Source organism: Glycine max, chromosome 6, assembly GCF_000004515.6.
Source record: "Glycine max cultivar Williams 82 chromosome 6, Glycine_max_v4.0, whole genome shotgun sequence".
Lineage (NCBI taxonomy): Eukaryota > Viridiplantae > Streptophyta > Magnoliopsida > Fabales > Fabaceae > Glycine > Glycine max.
The window spans coordinates 4,612,937-4,630,880 of record NC_038242.2 but is presented as its reverse complement, the minus strand read 5'-3'; the positions used below and the strand labels follow the sequence as shown (position 1 = coordinate 4,630,880).

Below are 17,944 nucleotides of genomic sequence, written 5' to 3'. Positions count from 1 at the left end.
TTTTATTTTATATCATTTTATATTTATTTAATTTTTTAAATATTTAATATTATTCTGAATGTTAAATATTTAAAAATATTTATATATTAAATATTTTTTAATTTATAAATTTTGATAATTCGAAAAAAATTAATAACTCTTGATTAATGATCCATAGAAAATAATATTAATTAATGATCCATAGAAAATAATATTAATGTAGTTAGCTACAAAACAAGTGTGTTAGTAGTTTATTGCTTTTTTTATGAATAAATAAAGAATCATGAGTTCAATTATTATTAAGATATTTTTTATTTTTTATTTTATTTAATTTTTTCACATAAGCATCCAAAATTATAATTTAATCTATTTTTTAAATAGAATAAAATTAGTGTTTAAACTTTTTAAAAAAACCTAGTGTTTAACCTAAAATGAAGAGGAAAAATAAATAAATAAAAACAACTGTCTTAGAAAGATAAACCTTGGCTAGAGTCCTTTTTTTTGCCATGCCAGTCATATATAGGCTAGAGTCAAACTTCAACATATTGGTAATGCTTTAGTCCAGATCCCGGGTCAATAATCGAACCTGGCCCATTTGGAGTTCGTAGGCATTGGGCTATGACCCAATGTTCTGGTTTGCTCCAATAACCCTCACTATATATTATTCTAATAATGTAATGTTCTTTATAAATTAATAATTAATAAATTATAAATAAAATAAAACCACTACATTCCAACAGCTATGAAACACCGATAAAACCACGAATCAAGCAAATTGCCTCATAATAATTGGTTTAACATATTTTCATTCGGCTATTTTATATTTCGTTCACTTGTTTTTTTAATACAATTATGCTTTGCCATTTTGAATGTTTGTAATGGCTATGACGTCATGAAAACACGTATTGTAAAGAGGTTTATGATATTATTATTATATTTATAATATTGTTTAAAAGAGTTTATCAGCTAACACAAATAGAAATGGCATAGAAATGTTTGTTTCACAAGATAAGGGTCCTCGCTTTGATTTATTTATCAATACTATACTATACACTACATTACTGGTACTAGCTAATCAAAATCACCAATACAATATATTTTTTTTAACGAAACCTCTAATAATACCTAAACCAACATCCTCCCCCTTTATATACAGCATACCAGGAACATCTTGGATGGTAGGTAGAATATGCACTAAAATTATTGAGCCTTCTGAATTCTGATAACCACTAATCAAGTTGTTGAATGAACAATAAACAGTACATTAAATCTAAATATTTTTTTTTGGGTGATTGTCATTAAATCTAAATATTAACTACAAATCATGGAAGTCTTTTTTTCAGAAGAGGAGCTTCTGTTAGATATTTTTTATTTATTTAATTCATATATTTTATTTTCCTTTTTTTGGTTTGCTTTGTCAACATTTTTGCATGAAACACTTTGCTCTTGATCAATCAAGTTTTTTTCTTAATGGTTTCTTACGACATCCATTCACAAGTCTGCTTAAAAAATAAGTTTATTTCATTAATTTATATTATTTTCTAAAATACTATTTTAGCTGTGTTTAACAAGATTTTAAAATCAATTTTACTTATTTGATGAACTTAAAAATTAATCTGATCAAACAAATTGTGTTTGGTTAAAAAAAAAAACTTTTAATACAATAAAAGAGAAAAATAGCAGAGTATAGAATAAGATGACTAATGAACTGAATAGTGAATACTAGTATAATCATCATCTTTGTCTTGATAGTTATTAATAATTAATACGGGAATGGAATTGAAGGAGAAGAACAGAAACTCAAGTTTTCCCTCCAAAATCCAAAAATAGGCTCCTCAGAGTGACCTTCGAAGTTGAATCGATCGTTATCACCAACGAATTTAATGTCAATGAAACAGAAACACGCCTTCTTTAAATCCCCAAATCTTAATTTCTGTCCCTTCTCTCACTCCCACTCCGTCCATCGCCGTTTACGCGTCGCAGATATTCCTCTCTCAGACGAAGATCACGACGGCGACGCCGTCCGAGAAACACCGTCGACCAAATGCTTTTCGCCTCGGAGGCTCGTTGCTTCGCTGCTCGCACCGCTGAGGCCGACCAAGGGTCTCCGACTCCAGCAACGGCGCCAGAACGAGACCGGTGATTTGGAGGCGCCGTCGCCGTCGTCGCCGACGAACGAACTTAAAGGGAGCGACGAATCGAGTAAGAACCTGTGTCTATTTGCGATTTAATTTTGTTTATTGAGTAATTTAATAATCTTAACCTCAAAAGATACCTAACTGTCACTGCGTGTGCGTATAGTTTCTAGTGTCTTTATCAGGTTTGATTTCCTAATTATGGAAAGTGGTTAATATTATAGATTGTATCTTTATGGAGTGCTATGTGATTCGTGTATTGTCTCAAATGTTTCATGTGAACACAAGTATTTATGTTTATTTAAAGTTTGAAACCTGTTGTTCTCTTCCAAATAATGTTATATTATATTCAGACATCACTTATGTATATTATCAGGTTCAGCGATTACTAAGTTTGTATGTGTATGGCAATAGAATTCTTTCCATAGTTATTTATGATTTTCCTTTTACTACTGAAATTCTTTTCTGACTTTTTTGTTTTTGGAATATGAATTCTACAGATAATCAGATATACGAGAAACTAATGTTTGCTTTTCTTTTAGGGATGAAAAAGGCAAAAATGCTTTACACTTTTACTCTTTCATCGACTTGTTCCTTTCTTTCTCTCCATACTTCCACAGCTTCTCTTTTTCTTCACCCTCAGTTTTTGTAGTTAACTAAATGATTTTGTTGATGATCTGCAGCAGGACAGTTACATGAGAGTGATACATCTTTTAAGCTAGGGGTTGGTTGTGGTTTGCTATATCTGATTGCAGCAAGTAAAAATGAGCTCAGCAAGATGATTGAGCTGCAGAAAGAAATGGAAATGCTCCTTCAAAATGCGAAAGGGGAACTGCAAAGTAAAGATTCACTTCTTAAGCCATTGAAACAAAGTGACACACTTGCCCTTTCCATAACTGATATTCAAGAAGTTTCCAGCTCTAGTAGTCATCTTTCTATTCATTCGAATATACAATATGTTCAACCAGAGTCAAAAAGCGATACGGTTCCTAATCGGTTTCTGGAATATAACACTAGCGAACAAGATGAATGTGCAGAAGAGATAAATGAGCTCCGGGCAGAATTTGAAATTGAGTTGCAGCGCTTGCAGTTGTATTTGGATGGAGAAGCTGGATTTGATGATGCACAACAAGAGGGAGTCAAGGTAGATTGTTTCATAGTTTGATTCCTCCTAATTACCTTTTCCTGATGCTGATAGCAATGGACAACTTTGTTTCATTTTGATTGATGATTAATCAACCGAGGGTATCAATTTACATCAGTTAGATCTCAATTAAGTCATTTTCTTCTGTTATTTGTTTCTTTGAGGGATGTGTCAACCAACACATGGTCAGGAAACTATTACATTGTTAGTACAACTTGGTATGATTATGGGTTGCTATTCTTTTAATACTTTTGTGCAGATACTGATAGATACATGAATCTTTCAAATATCAATTTGAGAATAGTCTCTTCAATCAGTTGAAAGTCAACATCTAGATGAAGCTTCACTGAAAAGTCCTTATACTACCAAATACTGCTTCTAGAATTATGAACTTTATACGATTTTTGTGGCCCTATGCTGCATTTCCTTTTCCAGTGCTATTGATTTTAAGCTGCCCCTTTTAGATAGGTTGTTATTGAAATGATTTGACTACGCTTGTGCTACTTTTTAGCTTTTACTTCACTTTATATTCCAGAATTGCTGAAAACAGGAATTTGCAGGTAACTCTTGAGGATTCTAGTTCAAAAAGCCATAGTTCAAGTTTTGGTGAAATAATAATGGAACCTCAAGGAGCAACTTATGATGTATCTTTTGGAGTTCCTCCAATTGAATTGGAGAGAAGGTTGCATGAACTGCTTGAAGCAAGACTGGAAGAACGGATATCAGAGCTGGAGTCTGCATTAGAATGTAAGACGCAAAAGCTTATTAAGAAAGAGATAGAGGTTACTTGGTGGAAAGACACTGCACAACTTATCTCACAACATGTTCCAGAAACTTCTCGGTTCACTTTTCCACTTGATCCTGATATTTCTTTGAAGTTGAGTCAACTTGTAGGATAGTTTTTATGAAAGAGTGATGTTGATTAAGCCATCAAAATATTGTTATCAGCAGTACAGTTTCATGACCTGTTGTTTCTTGTTCTTCAAAATTTTGGTTTAGTCCTCTGGAGTAAATAGTGGTTTGGAGGATGATTTTAAATGAGAGAACAGAAATTGAAGGGAGTCAAAATTGTTTTCCATTGTAGAGCAATACACAAGATGTGTAAAAACTGAAAATGTTGGAGTCTTTTGAGATTTATTCTTATGTTAAGATTGGAGTTGGGTGACTGTAGTAAGCTACTGCAGTGAAATTTGTTGGATGCAACAAAACTCAAGCATTTGACTCCCTGCAGCTATTTATAGACAATCGCATCTATATTAGCTTGTAAGATCCTTATCTTGTTCAAAGACAGTATAATTTTCTTTCACCATAAGCATTGGAACGCAGTTATGAAATTTGTCATTTAATTGTAAAAGTTTATTTTATATTAAAATATTCTAAGATACTTGAGGCAGTACTGTAATAAGTTTATATCTCTTTTTTGTGTGCTTATGAACCAAAAATAAGCATGCTTTATGTCTTGATTACATGTGGCAGAATTCCAGTTTCCATTAGCAAAACTTTATATTATAATATTTCTTAATATATGTGAGAAGATGAGAACAAATAATAATAATCATGAGGTTAAATCTAATAAACAGGATTATAACCCAATTAAAAAAAGGCATGTGGCAGGTATTTTACGTTCTCCTTCTCTTCGTCTATCGCTGGGTTTTTTTTTTTTTTTGGATCAGCACATGGTCTATTGTTGTAACTCAGTCCTACGGGAAAAGCAAACGAAACCTTCAAAACCCCCTTAGATTTAGTTTCGCTCCTTGCTTCCTTCTCTCACGTGACCGAGACTCTAGCTTCTCCTTCAATCGATCGCACTCTAGTTCTCTCCCTCTGTGGCACCTTTTTCCATCTAATTCGTGAAGACAATTTGCTCAAATGCACGTGATGGTGTAATTCTTCCCCTTGCACGTGATGGAACAGTTTTCAATCCTTATCCTTAATCACATGATTTAACCCCGGCACTGCATTCTTAGAGTCAATTTCTTCAATAGAAAGGCATATCCCTTCTTCTCGATCTCCCTTAATTGATCAAATATTACCTATACATTGCTGCAGCTTACTTCCAACTCTTTTTAGCTATTGATTTTGAGTGGGTTAAAAATAATCATTGTGTATAATTGTAGCTAGATATGCTAGAGGTTGAAACATGGTGTTGATGCTGGAGTAATTTATACAATTCATGTTGCTGTTTCCTCAATGTGAAAAATACTCCAATTCAGGCAATGATTGCTGCTCACGGTGTCAGTGACTATGGGTACCAAAGCTAGGGCAATTTTAAAATAACGATCACAGTCAGAAACCTAATGATCATGTAACGATCACGATAAAAAAAAAAAATAGTAACAATCACAATTAGAAAGGTTACCGAATTATTTACCAGCCAATATTTGGAAGGCTGTAGAACAGTAGAACTAGTAATAACAAGCTGCAATGATGAAAGAGAACGTGAATTCTCTAACGTGAACCAGAGTCTGTTGTGAGAACGAAATGTGACGTGAGTGGGAGAGAACGTGAACTAGAGTCGTGCTTTGAGAACCACAACGAGATGAAGCGCGAGGAAGAAGAGGACATGAATTCTCTGATGTGAACCAGAGTCGTTCTGTGAGAACAATAACGAGATGCGGCGTGGGAAAGAACTTAGGAATTAGGTTCAAGTTGCACGAAATGGTGGAAGAAAACGTGATTGCTCTAACATGAAACGGAATGCGACGTGAGAATTGAAAGACTTTGGGAATTACTTGTTGTCACGTGCCTTTTTTAAAATGGAGTTCTAATCCTCACTGATGATTGATATTGTTTGTTTTCATGTTCACACATATAAAATAATGTTTTCACATGAGTCATTCTATATATATATATATATATATATATATATATATATATATATATATATATATATATATATATATATATTCTTTACTTTAACCTCAGTAACCCATTTCTATTCTTTGTCCTTTTGTATTTTATAATAAAACAATGGAATCGTACTTGTTTCAATATCTCTGAACCCACATTTATAATGTAGTTTCAATATATGGTTTTAAAAGTCGTTCTTGATTGTTACCGGTACCAGTTACTCCTACATTGGAAGAATAACAATAATAAAGATCGAAGCTAATTTCATAGGATTATTGAAGATTGCTATGGTTTGAGCACGGGATTTCAGTCAGTTTTACTAGAAGATTGGGCAATAGAATTGCCCGTAAATTATCTTCTTGCTTTTCTTTTTCGTGAAAAGTACTGGAATTAGGAAATTCTCTATCAAGATTCAAGTGGAACATTTTCTCACTGGTGATGTTTTTATTTCTGATTCTCTTTTGGAATAAAATCCAGTTTTCATCCTTAAAAAAACTATCCAGCTTTTGAAAAGTACTTATAAACATTCCATGCATTGACAATCTCTGCCGACTTTTCCGTTAAAAAATAAAATAAAATCCATAGTATATTATTATCCTGTGGCTATTAGTGAAACGTTTATATTCACGTGAAAACTGAAAAGGAGAATGGAACAAATGGAGGATATAGGAGGCTTTCTTGTTTCGTGTGGGACCCAGTCCAGACGCATTGTTGTGGTTGAAACATTACTAATAAATTATTTTCTCTTTTAATTTCTTAATCAGTAATGACCCTTAATAAAGACATAAAGCAAAATTTGACTTTTTTATTCCATGTTGATGCATACCATTAATACTACAAATCTACAATATCTTTTCATTTATGAGTGTCAAACTAATAAAGACATAATGGTATTACTTGCCGAACAAATAGTGTCAAAGATTTGGGTAGCGTTGACCGATGAATTGACCTTGGCGCTTCATACACATTATAAGAAGACATTGTTATCCTTTTTAACTGTTGTGTTGTGTAGTCCTGAAACAATAACATGATGCTTCGATTCCTAGTGCTGCTTCTTACGTTGGCAAGTTGTAGGGAGAGTAACAAAATGGCGAAAGCAGAGTATAACTATACGGTTGATTCGGCGAGAGCGTCTTTGGTTAGACAAGAGGACACCATCATTTTTGGTTTGATTGAGAGAGCCAGGTTCCCCTTAAATTCTCCAACCTACAATCAAAGTTACGCTTCCATTCCTCAATTTCGTGGCACATTGCTCGATTTTCTCGTTCGTGACACGGAGGTCATTCAAGCTAAGGTACTTTTTACTTCGCCTTCTCAATTTTCTTCATGTATTGTGTTTTTCTTGGCACTCCAATTTATCAACTGACTGTGAAATCATGTCAATGGGTGTAGTAGTACTTTACTCAGCTTTTAAGTTTCATTATCATTATTATTACTATAGGCTTGAAACTGGACTAGCTAGAATCATCCAAATTTTAAATTTGTGGTTGCGGTTTTATGTAGTATATTGTAGACAAGTGAGGCTGATATGGCCACAAGTGTGGTCATGGAAATCTCAAAAACCCTAGCAGAAGCTGATGTGACTATGGAGATCTCTAAAACCTTAACCTTAAAGTTACTGCTGCAATTGTAGTTGCATATGATTTTTTAAAGTTTGGCAAAATAATTATCAATATCTAGCTATGGAGATCTACCTTTTTTTGTTTTGAATTGACGATATATGGTATGTTGCAGGCTGGAAGATACACTAACCTTGAAGAAAATCCTTTCTTCCCAGAAAATTTACCACCTTCGGTTGAGCCACATTACCCCTTCTCACAGGTAATTCGGCAAAAATTATTCCATGATTTGCCACTCTACATAATTGGTGAGAAGAGTATTTCTTAACGTTTTTGTTTGCAGTTTTTGCATCCTTCAGCCGCTATGATCAACATAAACAATGTCATTTGGAAACTGTACATTGATGAGCTGCTTCCAATATTTGTTGCTTCTGGTGATGATGGAAACTATGCACAAACTGCTGCTACCGATCTTTCATTGTTGCAGGTAAGATTTCCTGTGCAAGTTCTTTTATGAGTATGTTAAATTGATGAAGTTATGCAGAACTATGTTTGTAATCATTTGCCAGTCAAAGCAGTCTCAAATTTCATTTTGGTGAAGTCCTTTTTGTCTCACTCAATGAGATAATTAACTACAGCGATGGCCTAAACTAAAGTGACTTTATTCCATAAAATATCTGCAGGCAATCTCTAGAAGGATTCATTACGGAAAGTTTATTGCCGAGGCCAAATTCAGAGAATCTCCTAAAGGCTATGAGCCTTTAATTCGTGCTAAGGTATATATGTAATGTTTTATCTTAACAATAGTAGTGGCTAGCTAGTGAATGGAGAGAGCTTGCTAGTTAGGTATTGCTTCATCTTTTGGGATCAACAAGGAGCCAGGCTAGTGAATAACGACCTTAATTTCCCGTGAAAGATTAGACAATCGATCATTACTAAGGTTTTTTAAATTGTGATCCACAGTTTCATTCATCCCAATTTTCAATATTGCAGTAAATTGTGCAGAAAACATGGCTTATGCGATCGTATTGCGGTTGCAGAATCCTCTAAAACTTTGATTTTGTCGTAATTGCAAGCAGACCTGCTTTTTAAAACCTTGGTCATTACATTATTTTTATAAGATAACAGGTGCCGCTTGTTGAGTAATGGTACCATCTCTCAGTTTCTACGCTATGATCATATTCAAGCACTATAATACTTTTGTTGGTTTTTGACTTTATGCTATTGCACGTACATGTAAAAGTTGAAACAGTAAATTAATGTTTGGTATTTGCAGGACAAAGAAGCATTGATGAAATTATTGACAATTGAGAGCGTTGAAGAGATGGTGGTGAAGAGGGTTAAAAAGAAGGCCATGGTGTTAGGGCAGGAAGTGAGCCTTGATCGTAATGTCAAGGGAATAAAATACAAGGTTGATCCATCAGTAGTTTCTTTCTTGTACCAGAAATGGTTAATACCCCTCACAAAAAACGTTGAAGTCGAATACTTATTAAGCCGCTTAGACTGAAGTCATTTCAATGCTATCAATCTATGTGAAATATCTAAGGATTTCCGAGACTATCAATTATAGAAAACATGAGAAAAATAAGATTTCACTTTTTTAGTCATTTTTTTACTGCCTTTCTCCGTTTGTTTTTCTAGTCAGAAAAGGACCTTATTTCATATTAATGGATATTAAGTCTTTTTTATAATTACTATTATCATTAAGTAGCAGTTAATTTTAAAAACTTCTCCTATTAAATTCAATTATAATTTAACCCTTAATCATTAATTATTTACTTATTAGTCTCTGTATAAGTCACATATCTTTCACATGAAACATTAATTCTTACCATCTAAAGAAAAGAATATGGTGTCATTGTTAATTTAAGGTAAAAGATCATTTCTTATGTGGCTGTTTATTGCTGATTTCTTATGGATGTCAGTTCAGATAATATGATATTGTATAACCTGAGAAAGCTTTACATGTGGTTGGATAAAATGTATGGTTCCCAATATATTATGCAAAGTATTGAAAATTTGATTCTTGCAAACCATTTCTTCGTTGGATAGCTGTCCATGATTACGAAACAAGGTGAGTCATGAATTTACAAATTTGAAAGGTCACAAATTAACTTCGACCCGTTCTCTAACTCACGGAGTCCAATTAATCATAAAGAAAATTAGCATGAGACGTGTAGTGAGACTATACTTATGGACTCTCCGTGTTATGTTACGTTTTTCAAGATATATAACAGGCTTACTCGAACAATGATTGAGGCGACAAAATTAACAAGCTTTCGATAAAGAACCTAGAAATGTGGAAGAAGAGAAAAGAAATTTAAAAATTAAAAATAATTTGTTTTAAATATTTCATCAATATTTTTTTTATTTTTTCTTATTTTTTTATACATTATAAATTCTATTATATTTTTTGTTCTTTCTCTGTGTAGGTGGAGGATAGCATGAGTCTATCAAACATTTTTCTAATTTTTATAGAAAGAATAAAATAGAAAAGAAATAAAGTAATAAGTATATTTACCTATAGACGTATTAAACCAAAGTTAACAAAACTAAATACCTTAAAATGAATTTTAATAAGAGCAATTATATTTTGACAACTCATCAATAAGTTATTGGTTTAAGTGGTCCTTAATTGGTCCTTTAAAATAAGATTTTGAGTTTGAATTTTGTGGATGAAAAAAAAAAACAAGATAAGGAGAAAAAAAGAACTTCACTAGAGGTGACCAATTAAATTTTTTAACGGGGATTAATTATTAGTAAAACAGGTGGATACTCCACAATAATGCTATGGTGATCAAAAATATTTTGATGGCTCAAAATTTTAAGCATTCCACCAATAATTCTTTTTTTTATCTTTTCTTTTCTATCACATTATATCATCAATCAAATTAATTACTTATTTTTTTCTTCATTTTTTCATCAAGGTAACAGACAACTCAAGATTGTCCAAAAAATATTTATCTTTGGATACCAATCCATGCACCCTCCTCTGGTAAATCCTTGATAATTGGTTTAGTTAAATGGGTAAATACCCATTTTGATTTATGAAAATGAAAAGTGTGAGATTGGTTCTTAAAAGATGAAAGATTTAAATTTGATATTTAAATATGAAAAAAATGTGACAAATTAATCATGTCATTAACTTTTATTCATTGTGACTCTTGCCTATATAGCACCTTCAAACTCAAATGTTATGAGAGTGAATGTTATGTTTGTTGCATAATCATCAAGACTAATTTATCAACGGTATTATCTATCAACTAATTTGTTAGTCTTCAAATGGATGATTTTTTCATTTGGATACTAAATTTAATTTTTTAATCAATCATCATCTCTCACTTTTAAATACCAAAATAAAATATATCAACAAGTTATTGATCCAAATAATCTTAGACTCAATTCACTTGACTAAAGCTTCACGTTCAAGCCTTATGGACAGTAAGTGAGAGGGAAGACTCATTAAGGATGATTAATGAGGTTCACCAAGTGGAGATTAATTTCCAACATCATTATCATGGTATAAAAAAATATCAAAATAAATATTTATCCAATTTATAAGTCACAATATAATAATAAAAAAATGGGTACGGGTCCAATTGTCCTTGGGCGAGGACACATGCGTCTTTCCGTTACGAGAAAGTATTTCACTTCACTTGGGAGTTGGGACAAGTGAGGAAGTCAAGAGTTGGTTCTTTACCCCATATACCCCTCCCTATCACGCCAGAAACATTTCATTTCTCTTCCAGCAAATCGAAACGGCTCGCGTTGTTCACAGTCACACTCTCACTCTCACACTCTCTCACTCACACTCACACTCACACCATTGTATAGAAGATTAGAGAGAGAGAACCCTAAACTAAAACCCTAAAATTCCATTGCAGCAAGCAAAGGCATTGATCGATCTGCATGGGTCACGTAGGTTCCAGCAAGGACGGCACCGAGGCTGGGCCTTCCGCCGCCGCGATGGGCATCGACGACGACGAAGACATCGACCTCGGCGACGTCGATCTCGACCCGACCAACGCCGAAATCCTCGAAGAGCTCGGTGAAGACATTGTGAAATACTGGTGCAAGAAAGCGTCGATGCTCTTCTTCAACGAGTACGGTCTGATCAGCCACCAGATCAACTCCTTTAACCACTTCATCCACACAGGCCTCCAAAAAACCTTCGAATCCTTCGGAGACCTAGTCGTAACGCCCGGGTTCGACCCTTCCAAGAAGGGAGAAAACGAACACTTCCGTTACGCCTCCGTTAAGTTCGGCAATGTGAAGCTCGATAAACCTATGTTCTGGGGCGGTGAAGGGAACGCGCAGGAGTTTAAGATGCTTCCCAGACACGCGAGAATCCAGAGGATGACCTACGCTTCCAAAGTCAAAATCCAAGTTAAAGTTCAGGTATCGGGCAAAATGGAGTGAGTAATGCTGTGTAATGTTGGTTTTTGTTTCTTTGTTGGAGTAATTGAATTTGTGATGTGTGTGGATTTTGTAGGTGTATGTTCCGAAGAAGGTACGGAGTGATAAGTTCAAGACTGGGAAAGCGGAATTCCTTGACAGGGAGGTTATGAAGGAAGACGAGAGGGAAATCATCATTGGGAGATTGCCAGTCATGGTCAAGTCTGATTTATGCTGGATGAAAGAGGCGGAGAAGGAGGATGATGAATTTGACCATGGAGGTTATTTTATCGTTAAGGGTGCAGAGAAGGTTCGTCTTATCTGTTTTTTGTATTTCAATTTGTATTCTTGTGTTTAATTTGTATAGGTTTGTAAAGGGTTTTTACAGTGTTAACTGTTAACCCATCAGAAATAACCATGTATGATGGATTTTACAATAACTACTTTTAAGGTCATGTTTAGCATAGTTTTTCTGATTGATTGACATTGTAAAAACTGACGGTGCATGGAAATTATTCTCTTAATCTTTCTTGTGTCTTCATGATATATTTATTTAATGTATATGTTTATAGTATGTTAATGATACGAGTTTGTTTTGTGTGGAAAATTGTTGCAGACTTTTATTGCACAGGAGCAACTGTATTTAAAGAGGCTATGGGTTATGAATAGTCCAGGTTGGATGATTGCCTACAAGTCACAGATGAAGAGAAACAGGATGGTTATTAAACTGGTAGGAAATTCCAGGGGTGAAGAAGTGGAGAATGGGGACATGTCTCTTGCTGTATATTTTTTGTCTGTTGAGGTTCCTGTGTGGGTACTGTTTTTCGCTCTCGGTGTCTCATCTGACAAAGAGATTGTAGATCTCATTGGTTGTGGCAATGATGATGTCAGAATTCAGAATATTCTCTTTGCATCTGTTCGGGATGCTGATGAGAAATGTGGAGCATTTCGAAGAGGTAGGCATGCAGTTCAATATTTAGAAAAATGTGTAAAAAGTGTTCAATTTCCACCTTCGGAGTCTATGCAGGAGTGCCTTGAAATGTATGTCTTCCCTGGAATTAGTGGTTTGAATAGAAAGGCGCGCTTCCTTGCATATATGGTGAAAGGTCTCTTGCTGGCTTATACTGGCCGCCGAAAATGCGACAACAGGGATGATTTTCGAAATAAGAGGCTTGAATTGGCCAGTGAGCTTCTTGACCGTGAGTTGAAAGTGCACATTGCACATGCCCGGAAGCGAATGGCAAAAGCTTTGCAGAGAGACCTTTATGGAGATAGGGATGTACGCCCAATTGAGCATTATCTCGACGCGTCCATAATTACAAATGGCTTGCAAAGGGCATTTTCAACAGGAGCGTGGTCTCATCCATACAAGAGGATGGAAAGGATCTCAGGTGTGGTTGCAAATGTTGGGCGCACTAATCCCTTACAAACCATGGCTGAGTTAAGAAGAGCGAGGCAGCAGGTCCAGTACACAGGAAAAGTTGGGGATGCTAGATATCCGTGAGTCACTATAAGATTTGTCTATTTTAGTTATTTTTTTATTATTATTGTTGTTTTCTTTCTGCTGTTGTGCAGTGAGAAGTGTGTTAGACAACTAAAATAGTTGTTAGTTCTATACAGCTATTTTTTCCTTTTCTTTTTGCTTTTATTTGTTACAACAAAAGTTTGTGGTTACAGGCATCCTTCTCACTGGGGCAAGGTTTGTTTCCTCTCTACCCCAGATGGTGAAAATTGTGGACTAGTAAAAAATTTGGCTGTCACAGGATTAGTAAGTACTGATGTATCGGCAGTATCTGAATATATACTGCCTAAATTGCTGGATTGTGGAATGGAAGAACTTGTTGATGATACTTCCACTCATCTTGGGAACAAGGACAAAGTTCTCCTAAATGGCGATTGGGTTGGAGTGTGTCCTGATTCCAGTTCATTTGTGGCAGAGCTACGAAGCAGAAGACGTAGAAATGAACTGCCTCATCAGGTTTACTTTTAATATCCCATTTTAAAGTGGTTTTGTTGGCTCTACTAGTCATATTTTAATATTGTAAAACATTCTTTTAATTTGACCCATGTAGTGGATCTCACCTTGTGGGAAAAGGCTTTTGTTATTGTTGTATGTTTTTAATTTGAGCCATAAACTGTCAAATCTAGTTAGTAGCATTTGGAAACTTTTGTCTATATTAGCTAATAATTTTATAGCTTAGTTTATGTCTTTTTGAGGACTGTGATTGCCAATGACTGACATTTTGTAAATGCTTAACCTGCTTCACATGATTGGATTAACTGTTTGGACTTCCTTTTTTCTGTGAATGATGTTATTGTTTCCTGACACCCTGCCTCTGAATCAATTTGTCGTTTTTGTGTCCCTTTGCAGGGTAGATGATATATTAACAAATGATATAGTTACTGTTTAAGCATTTGGAAACTTAAGTCTAAATTAGCTAATAATTTTATGGCTTAATTTATGTCTTTGTGAGGACTGGTGATCCTGTTTCTTTTGAACCTGGTGATAACTATTTTCCATTGTAGGTGGAAATCAAGAGAGACCAATCTCAACATGAAGTGCGCATATACTCGGATGCAGGAAGGATTCTACGTCCTCTTTTGGTGGTTGGTAATCTACTCAAGATTAAAGGATTTAAATCAGACTGTAACTCTTTCCAGTCTCTATTGGATAAAGGTGTGATTGAGCTGATTGGACCGGAAGAAGAGGAAGACTGTTGTACAGCCTGGGGTGTTGAGTATTTATTTGGAAAAGAAGGAAAACGATCTGTAAAGTACACTCATTGTGAACTTGATATGTCATTCTTATTGGGTTTAAGCTGTTCACTTGTACCATTTGCTAATCATGACCATGCGAGGAGGGTACTCTACCAGTCTCAGAAGCACTCCTCACAGGCAATTGGCTTTTCTACAACAAACCCGAACATTAGAGTTGATACTTTGTCTCACCAGTTACACTATCCCCAAAAGCCCCTTTTTCGAACAATGGCTTCAGATTGTCTTGGAAAACCAGACAATTCACTTGGTCAAAATAAAATAAGTAAAATACCTCCAAAGGCAGAATTCTATAATGGGCAGAATGCAATTGTGGCTGTTAATGTACATCTGGGATACAATCAAGAGGATTCCCTTGTGATGAACCGTGCTTCACTGCAGCGTGGTATGTTCAGGTCTGAGCACATAAGGAGTTACAAATCTGAAATCGATAATAAGGAATCTTCAGATAAGAAGCGAAAACCTGAAGACATTGTAAATTTTGCAAAGCTACAAAGTAAAATTGGCCGAGTTGATAGCCTTGATGATGATGGCTTTCCATATGTTGGTGCTAATTTGCAGAGCGGTGATATTATTATTGGGAAGGGTGCTGAATCTGGTGCAGACAATAGTGTAAAGTTAAAGCACACTGAAAGGGGTTATGTGCAAAAGGTTGTGCTGTCTTCAAATGACGAAGGGAAAAATTTTGCTGTGGTTTCATTAAGACAGGTAACTGGTGAATCCCTAAATTTTGCTTGTGCATGAACTTTTAGGAATTACTGTAACGTACATAACTTACTGTCACAAATTAGTACATTTTAATGCCCATCTACATTCACAACTGAAAGCTACCTTTAATTTGATCACTGGATAAATCTGTTATTTAATAATGTTGCAGGTTCGAAGTCCCGTTCTTGGAGACAAGTTCTCCAGTATGCATGGACAAAAGGGAGTTTTGGGATTTCTGGAGTCTCAGGAAAATTTTCCTTTCACAAGACAAGGCATTGTTCCTGATATTGTCATAAATCCACATGCATTTCCCTCACGACAAACTCCTGGGCAACTCCTAGAGGCTGCTTTAGGAAAGGGGATTGCTTGTGGTGGCATACTGAGACAAGCTACGCCTTTCTCCACACCTTCTGTTGATGCCATTACTGAACAGCTTCACAGGTACAGTTTGATCACACCATTCAGTTTACTGTGTCTTGCATTATGTGAGCCATTCTTTCAAAGAGGAACTTGCATTTCAGCTTCTACCCTTGCTTACTGTATTACTAATGTTTTTTATTTGCCTGTGTCTTCAAAGTTGTAGACGGTTTCTTGTCTTTTCTCTAGTCTCGCTTTAAAATTAAGAATTACTTTGCCTAACTTCACTTTTAAAGTTATCGTGTAACTTGTTCTTGTTTTACTGAACCCTCACCCACGTTCCTTTTGAGAATATGGCAGAGCTGGGTTTTCAAGATGGGGAAATGAGAGGGTATACAATGGAAGGACTGGTGAGATGGTTCGATCACTCATTTTTATGGGACCAACATTTTACCAACGTCTGCACCATATGTCTGAAGACAAAGTGAAATTCCGGAACACTGGTCCAGTTCACCCGTTGACCCGACAGCCTGTAGCTGACAGAAAACGATTTGGAGGTATCAAGTTCGGTGAGATGGAGCGTGATTGCCTAATAGCTCATGGTGCATCAGCCAACCTGTATGAACGCCTGTTTACACTCAGTGACTCCTCTCAGATTCATATCTGCAGCAAATGCAAAAATGTTGCAAATGTGATCTTGCGGCCTGTCTCTGGTGGCCGGAAAATACGAGGACCTTATTGCCGCCACTGTGAATCTGCGGATGACATTGTGGTGGCTCATGTCCCGTATGGAGCAAAGTTATTATGCCAGGAGCTCTTTAGCATGGGCATAAATCTTAAATTTGAAACCCAACTTTGCTAGACAAACACTAATGGTCTCTTTTGTTCATTTCTCCCTTAAATGAATTTCAGTGTAGATATTACTTTCGTTCGCCGATGTTTCTTTGAATGCCTGGCAATTAGAAGTACTGGATCTCTTTTATCTTGTTACTGATGCATGTTTCTCTATTATTTACGGGCTAGTTAGTGTATCCTTGTGAAAAGTTGAAGACAAGAAATTTAAAAATGATTATTAACATCAAAACACCCTATAGTATAGTTCTTAAAAGTTTGCGTCTCAGTGACTAATTTCAGGATAAATAGCAAGTTCACCCTTCTAACATACTGTTTTATTATAAAGTTGAGTTTTTATTCTTAGATGGAATGGCATTTTTTATACTCTTTCTTCACATATGACTTTGCAATTATTTAAGACTTGATTTTATATTTTTTTTTTATAAAAAAAACTACCAATCAATTACTTTTAAATTTTCTCTTTATCTTATTAGTTTTAAAAAAATCATATATCAAATCTATTACTTTTTTTTTTCGTTTCAAATATCAGTTAGTTATATTTTAATTTTTTTTCGTTTTTAAAATTGTTCTTTTAAATTTATTTATTTATTTAAATTAAATTTATATTTCTCTTAAAATTTAAATATTTTCCTTTTTAATTTAAAATTTACTTTCATTATAGAAAATACCCGTTCAGTATATGGAATGCTTTCTAGTTTAATTAACATAATAGAATGTATTTATTTCAAGGTTCATAAACATCATTAACGAGAAAGTCAACATGAAAATATAATTTGGTACACGTTTTTAAAAATATTCTTAGAAATTGTTTTTTTAAAAACAAAGTAGTGAAATTAGTATGTTTTACTTTATTTTTATTCCAATAAAAAGGTGAATATAATGCTTTCCCATGAGAATAAGAAAATAAAATTACTTTTTGTAACCCAATCATTAGTTATTTTTTAAAAAAATTACTTTCATTCTTTTTTATTATCATTTAAGTTTTAAAAAATATTTAAAAGAATGCTAAAATTTAACCAAATTTTTTAAATTTACCCGTTCCTAATCATATACTATTGTGATATACATTGAAACAAAAGCCACTAGTGTTCATGCCGTGGTCATTGCTTGTTATTTTGGTTTCCTTTAATCTTTGTGGGACTAATCCATCAAATTCTCTTCAAACAATTAGCAATGAACAGAAAGCC

The 17,944-nt window shown here is 34.5% G+C and overlaps 3 protein-coding genes across 4 annotated transcripts; all 3 read left to right on the top strand.

Moving 5' to 3' along the window:
* The first annotated feature begins 1,656 nt into the window (after positions 1-1,656).
* On the top strand, positions 1,657-4,485 carry LOC102667044 (protein POLAR LOCALIZATION DURING ASYMMETRIC DIVISION AND REDISTRIBUTION). 2 transcript variants are annotated; one of them, XM_041016289.1, is made up of 3 exons: positions 1,657-2,181; positions 2,801-3,258; positions 3,819-4,485. In XM_041016289.1, the coding sequence occupies exons 1-3, from the start codon at positions 1,863-1,865 to the stop codon at positions 4,155-4,157; spliced, it is 1,116 nt and encodes a 371-aa protein (XP_040872223.1). In that variant the 5' UTR covers positions 1,657-1,862; the 3' UTR covers positions 4,158-4,485. The 2 variants fall into 2 exon arrangements, with proteins under 2 accessions (XP_040872223.1, XP_006581329.1); XM_006581266.4 differs by having other exon boundaries at positions 1,663-2,181; positions 2,798-3,258.
* Positions 4,486-7,009: 2,524 nt separating this feature from the next.
* On the top strand, positions 7,010-9,270 carry LOC100779968 (chorismate mutase 2). Its single transcript, XM_014777298.2, has 5 exons — positions 7,010-7,402; positions 7,843-7,929; positions 8,011-8,154; positions 8,351-8,443; positions 8,944-9,270. Exons 1-5 carry the CDS (start codon positions 7,136-7,138, stop codon positions 9,172-9,174), a joined length of 822 nt encoding a protein of 273 aa, XP_014632784.2. The 5' UTR covers positions 7,010-7,135; the 3' UTR covers positions 9,175-9,270.
* Positions 9,271-11,346: 2,076 nt separating this feature from the next.
* On the top strand, positions 11,347-16,892 carry LOC100779425 (DNA-directed RNA polymerases IV and V subunit 2). Its single transcript, XM_003527727.5, has 7 exons — positions 11,347-12,065; positions 12,160-12,372; positions 12,679-13,562; positions 13,740-14,040; positions 14,589-15,545; positions 15,715-15,986; positions 16,263-16,892. The coding sequence occupies exons 1-7, from the start codon at positions 11,577-11,579 to the stop codon at positions 16,762-16,764; spliced, it is 3,618 nt and encodes a 1,205-aa protein (XP_003527775.1). The 5' UTR covers positions 11,347-11,576; the 3' UTR covers positions 16,765-16,892.
* The last annotated feature ends 1,052 nt before the right edge of the window (positions 16,893-17,944 follow it).

Excerpts from the sequence above, each read along its gene's own strand:
- LOC102667044 (XM_006581266.4), top strand. The coding sequence starts at position 1,863 with ATGTCAATGAAACAGAAACACGCCTTCTTTAAATCCCCAAATCTTAAT. Across the intron at positions 2,182-2,797 it reads TAAAGGGAGCGACGAATCGA|CAGGACAGTTACATGAGAGT; the intron begins GTAAGAACCTGT and ends GATGATCTGCAG. Across the intron at positions 3,259-3,818 it reads CACAACAAGAGGGAGTCAAG|GTAACTCTTGAGGATTCTAG; the intron begins GTAGATTGTTTC and ends AGGAATTTGCAG.
- LOC100779968 (XM_014777298.2), top strand. The coding sequence starts at position 7,136 with ATGATGCTTCGATTCCTAGTGCTGCTTCTTACGTTGGCAAGTTGTAGG. Across the intron at positions 7,403-7,842 it reads CGGAGGTCATTCAAGCTAAG|GCTGGAAGATACACTAACCT; the intron begins GTACTTTTTACT and ends GGTATGTTGCAG. Across the intron at positions 8,155-8,350 it reads CCGATCTTTCATTGTTGCAG|GCAATCTCTAGAAGGATTCA; the intron begins GTAAGATTTCCT and ends AAATATCTGCAG.
- LOC100779425 (XM_003527727.5), top strand. The coding sequence starts at position 11,577 with ATGGGTCACGTAGGTTCCAGCAAGGACGGCACCGAGGCTGGGCCTTCC. Across the intron at positions 12,373-12,678 it reads TCGTTAAGGGTGCAGAGAAG|ACTTTTATTGCACAGGAGCA; the intron begins GTTCGTCTTATC and ends AAATTGTTGCAG. Across the intron at positions 15,987-16,262 it reads ATTACTGAACAGCTTCACAG|AGCTGGGTTTTCAAGATGGG; the intron begins GTACAGTTTGAT and ends AGAATATGGCAG.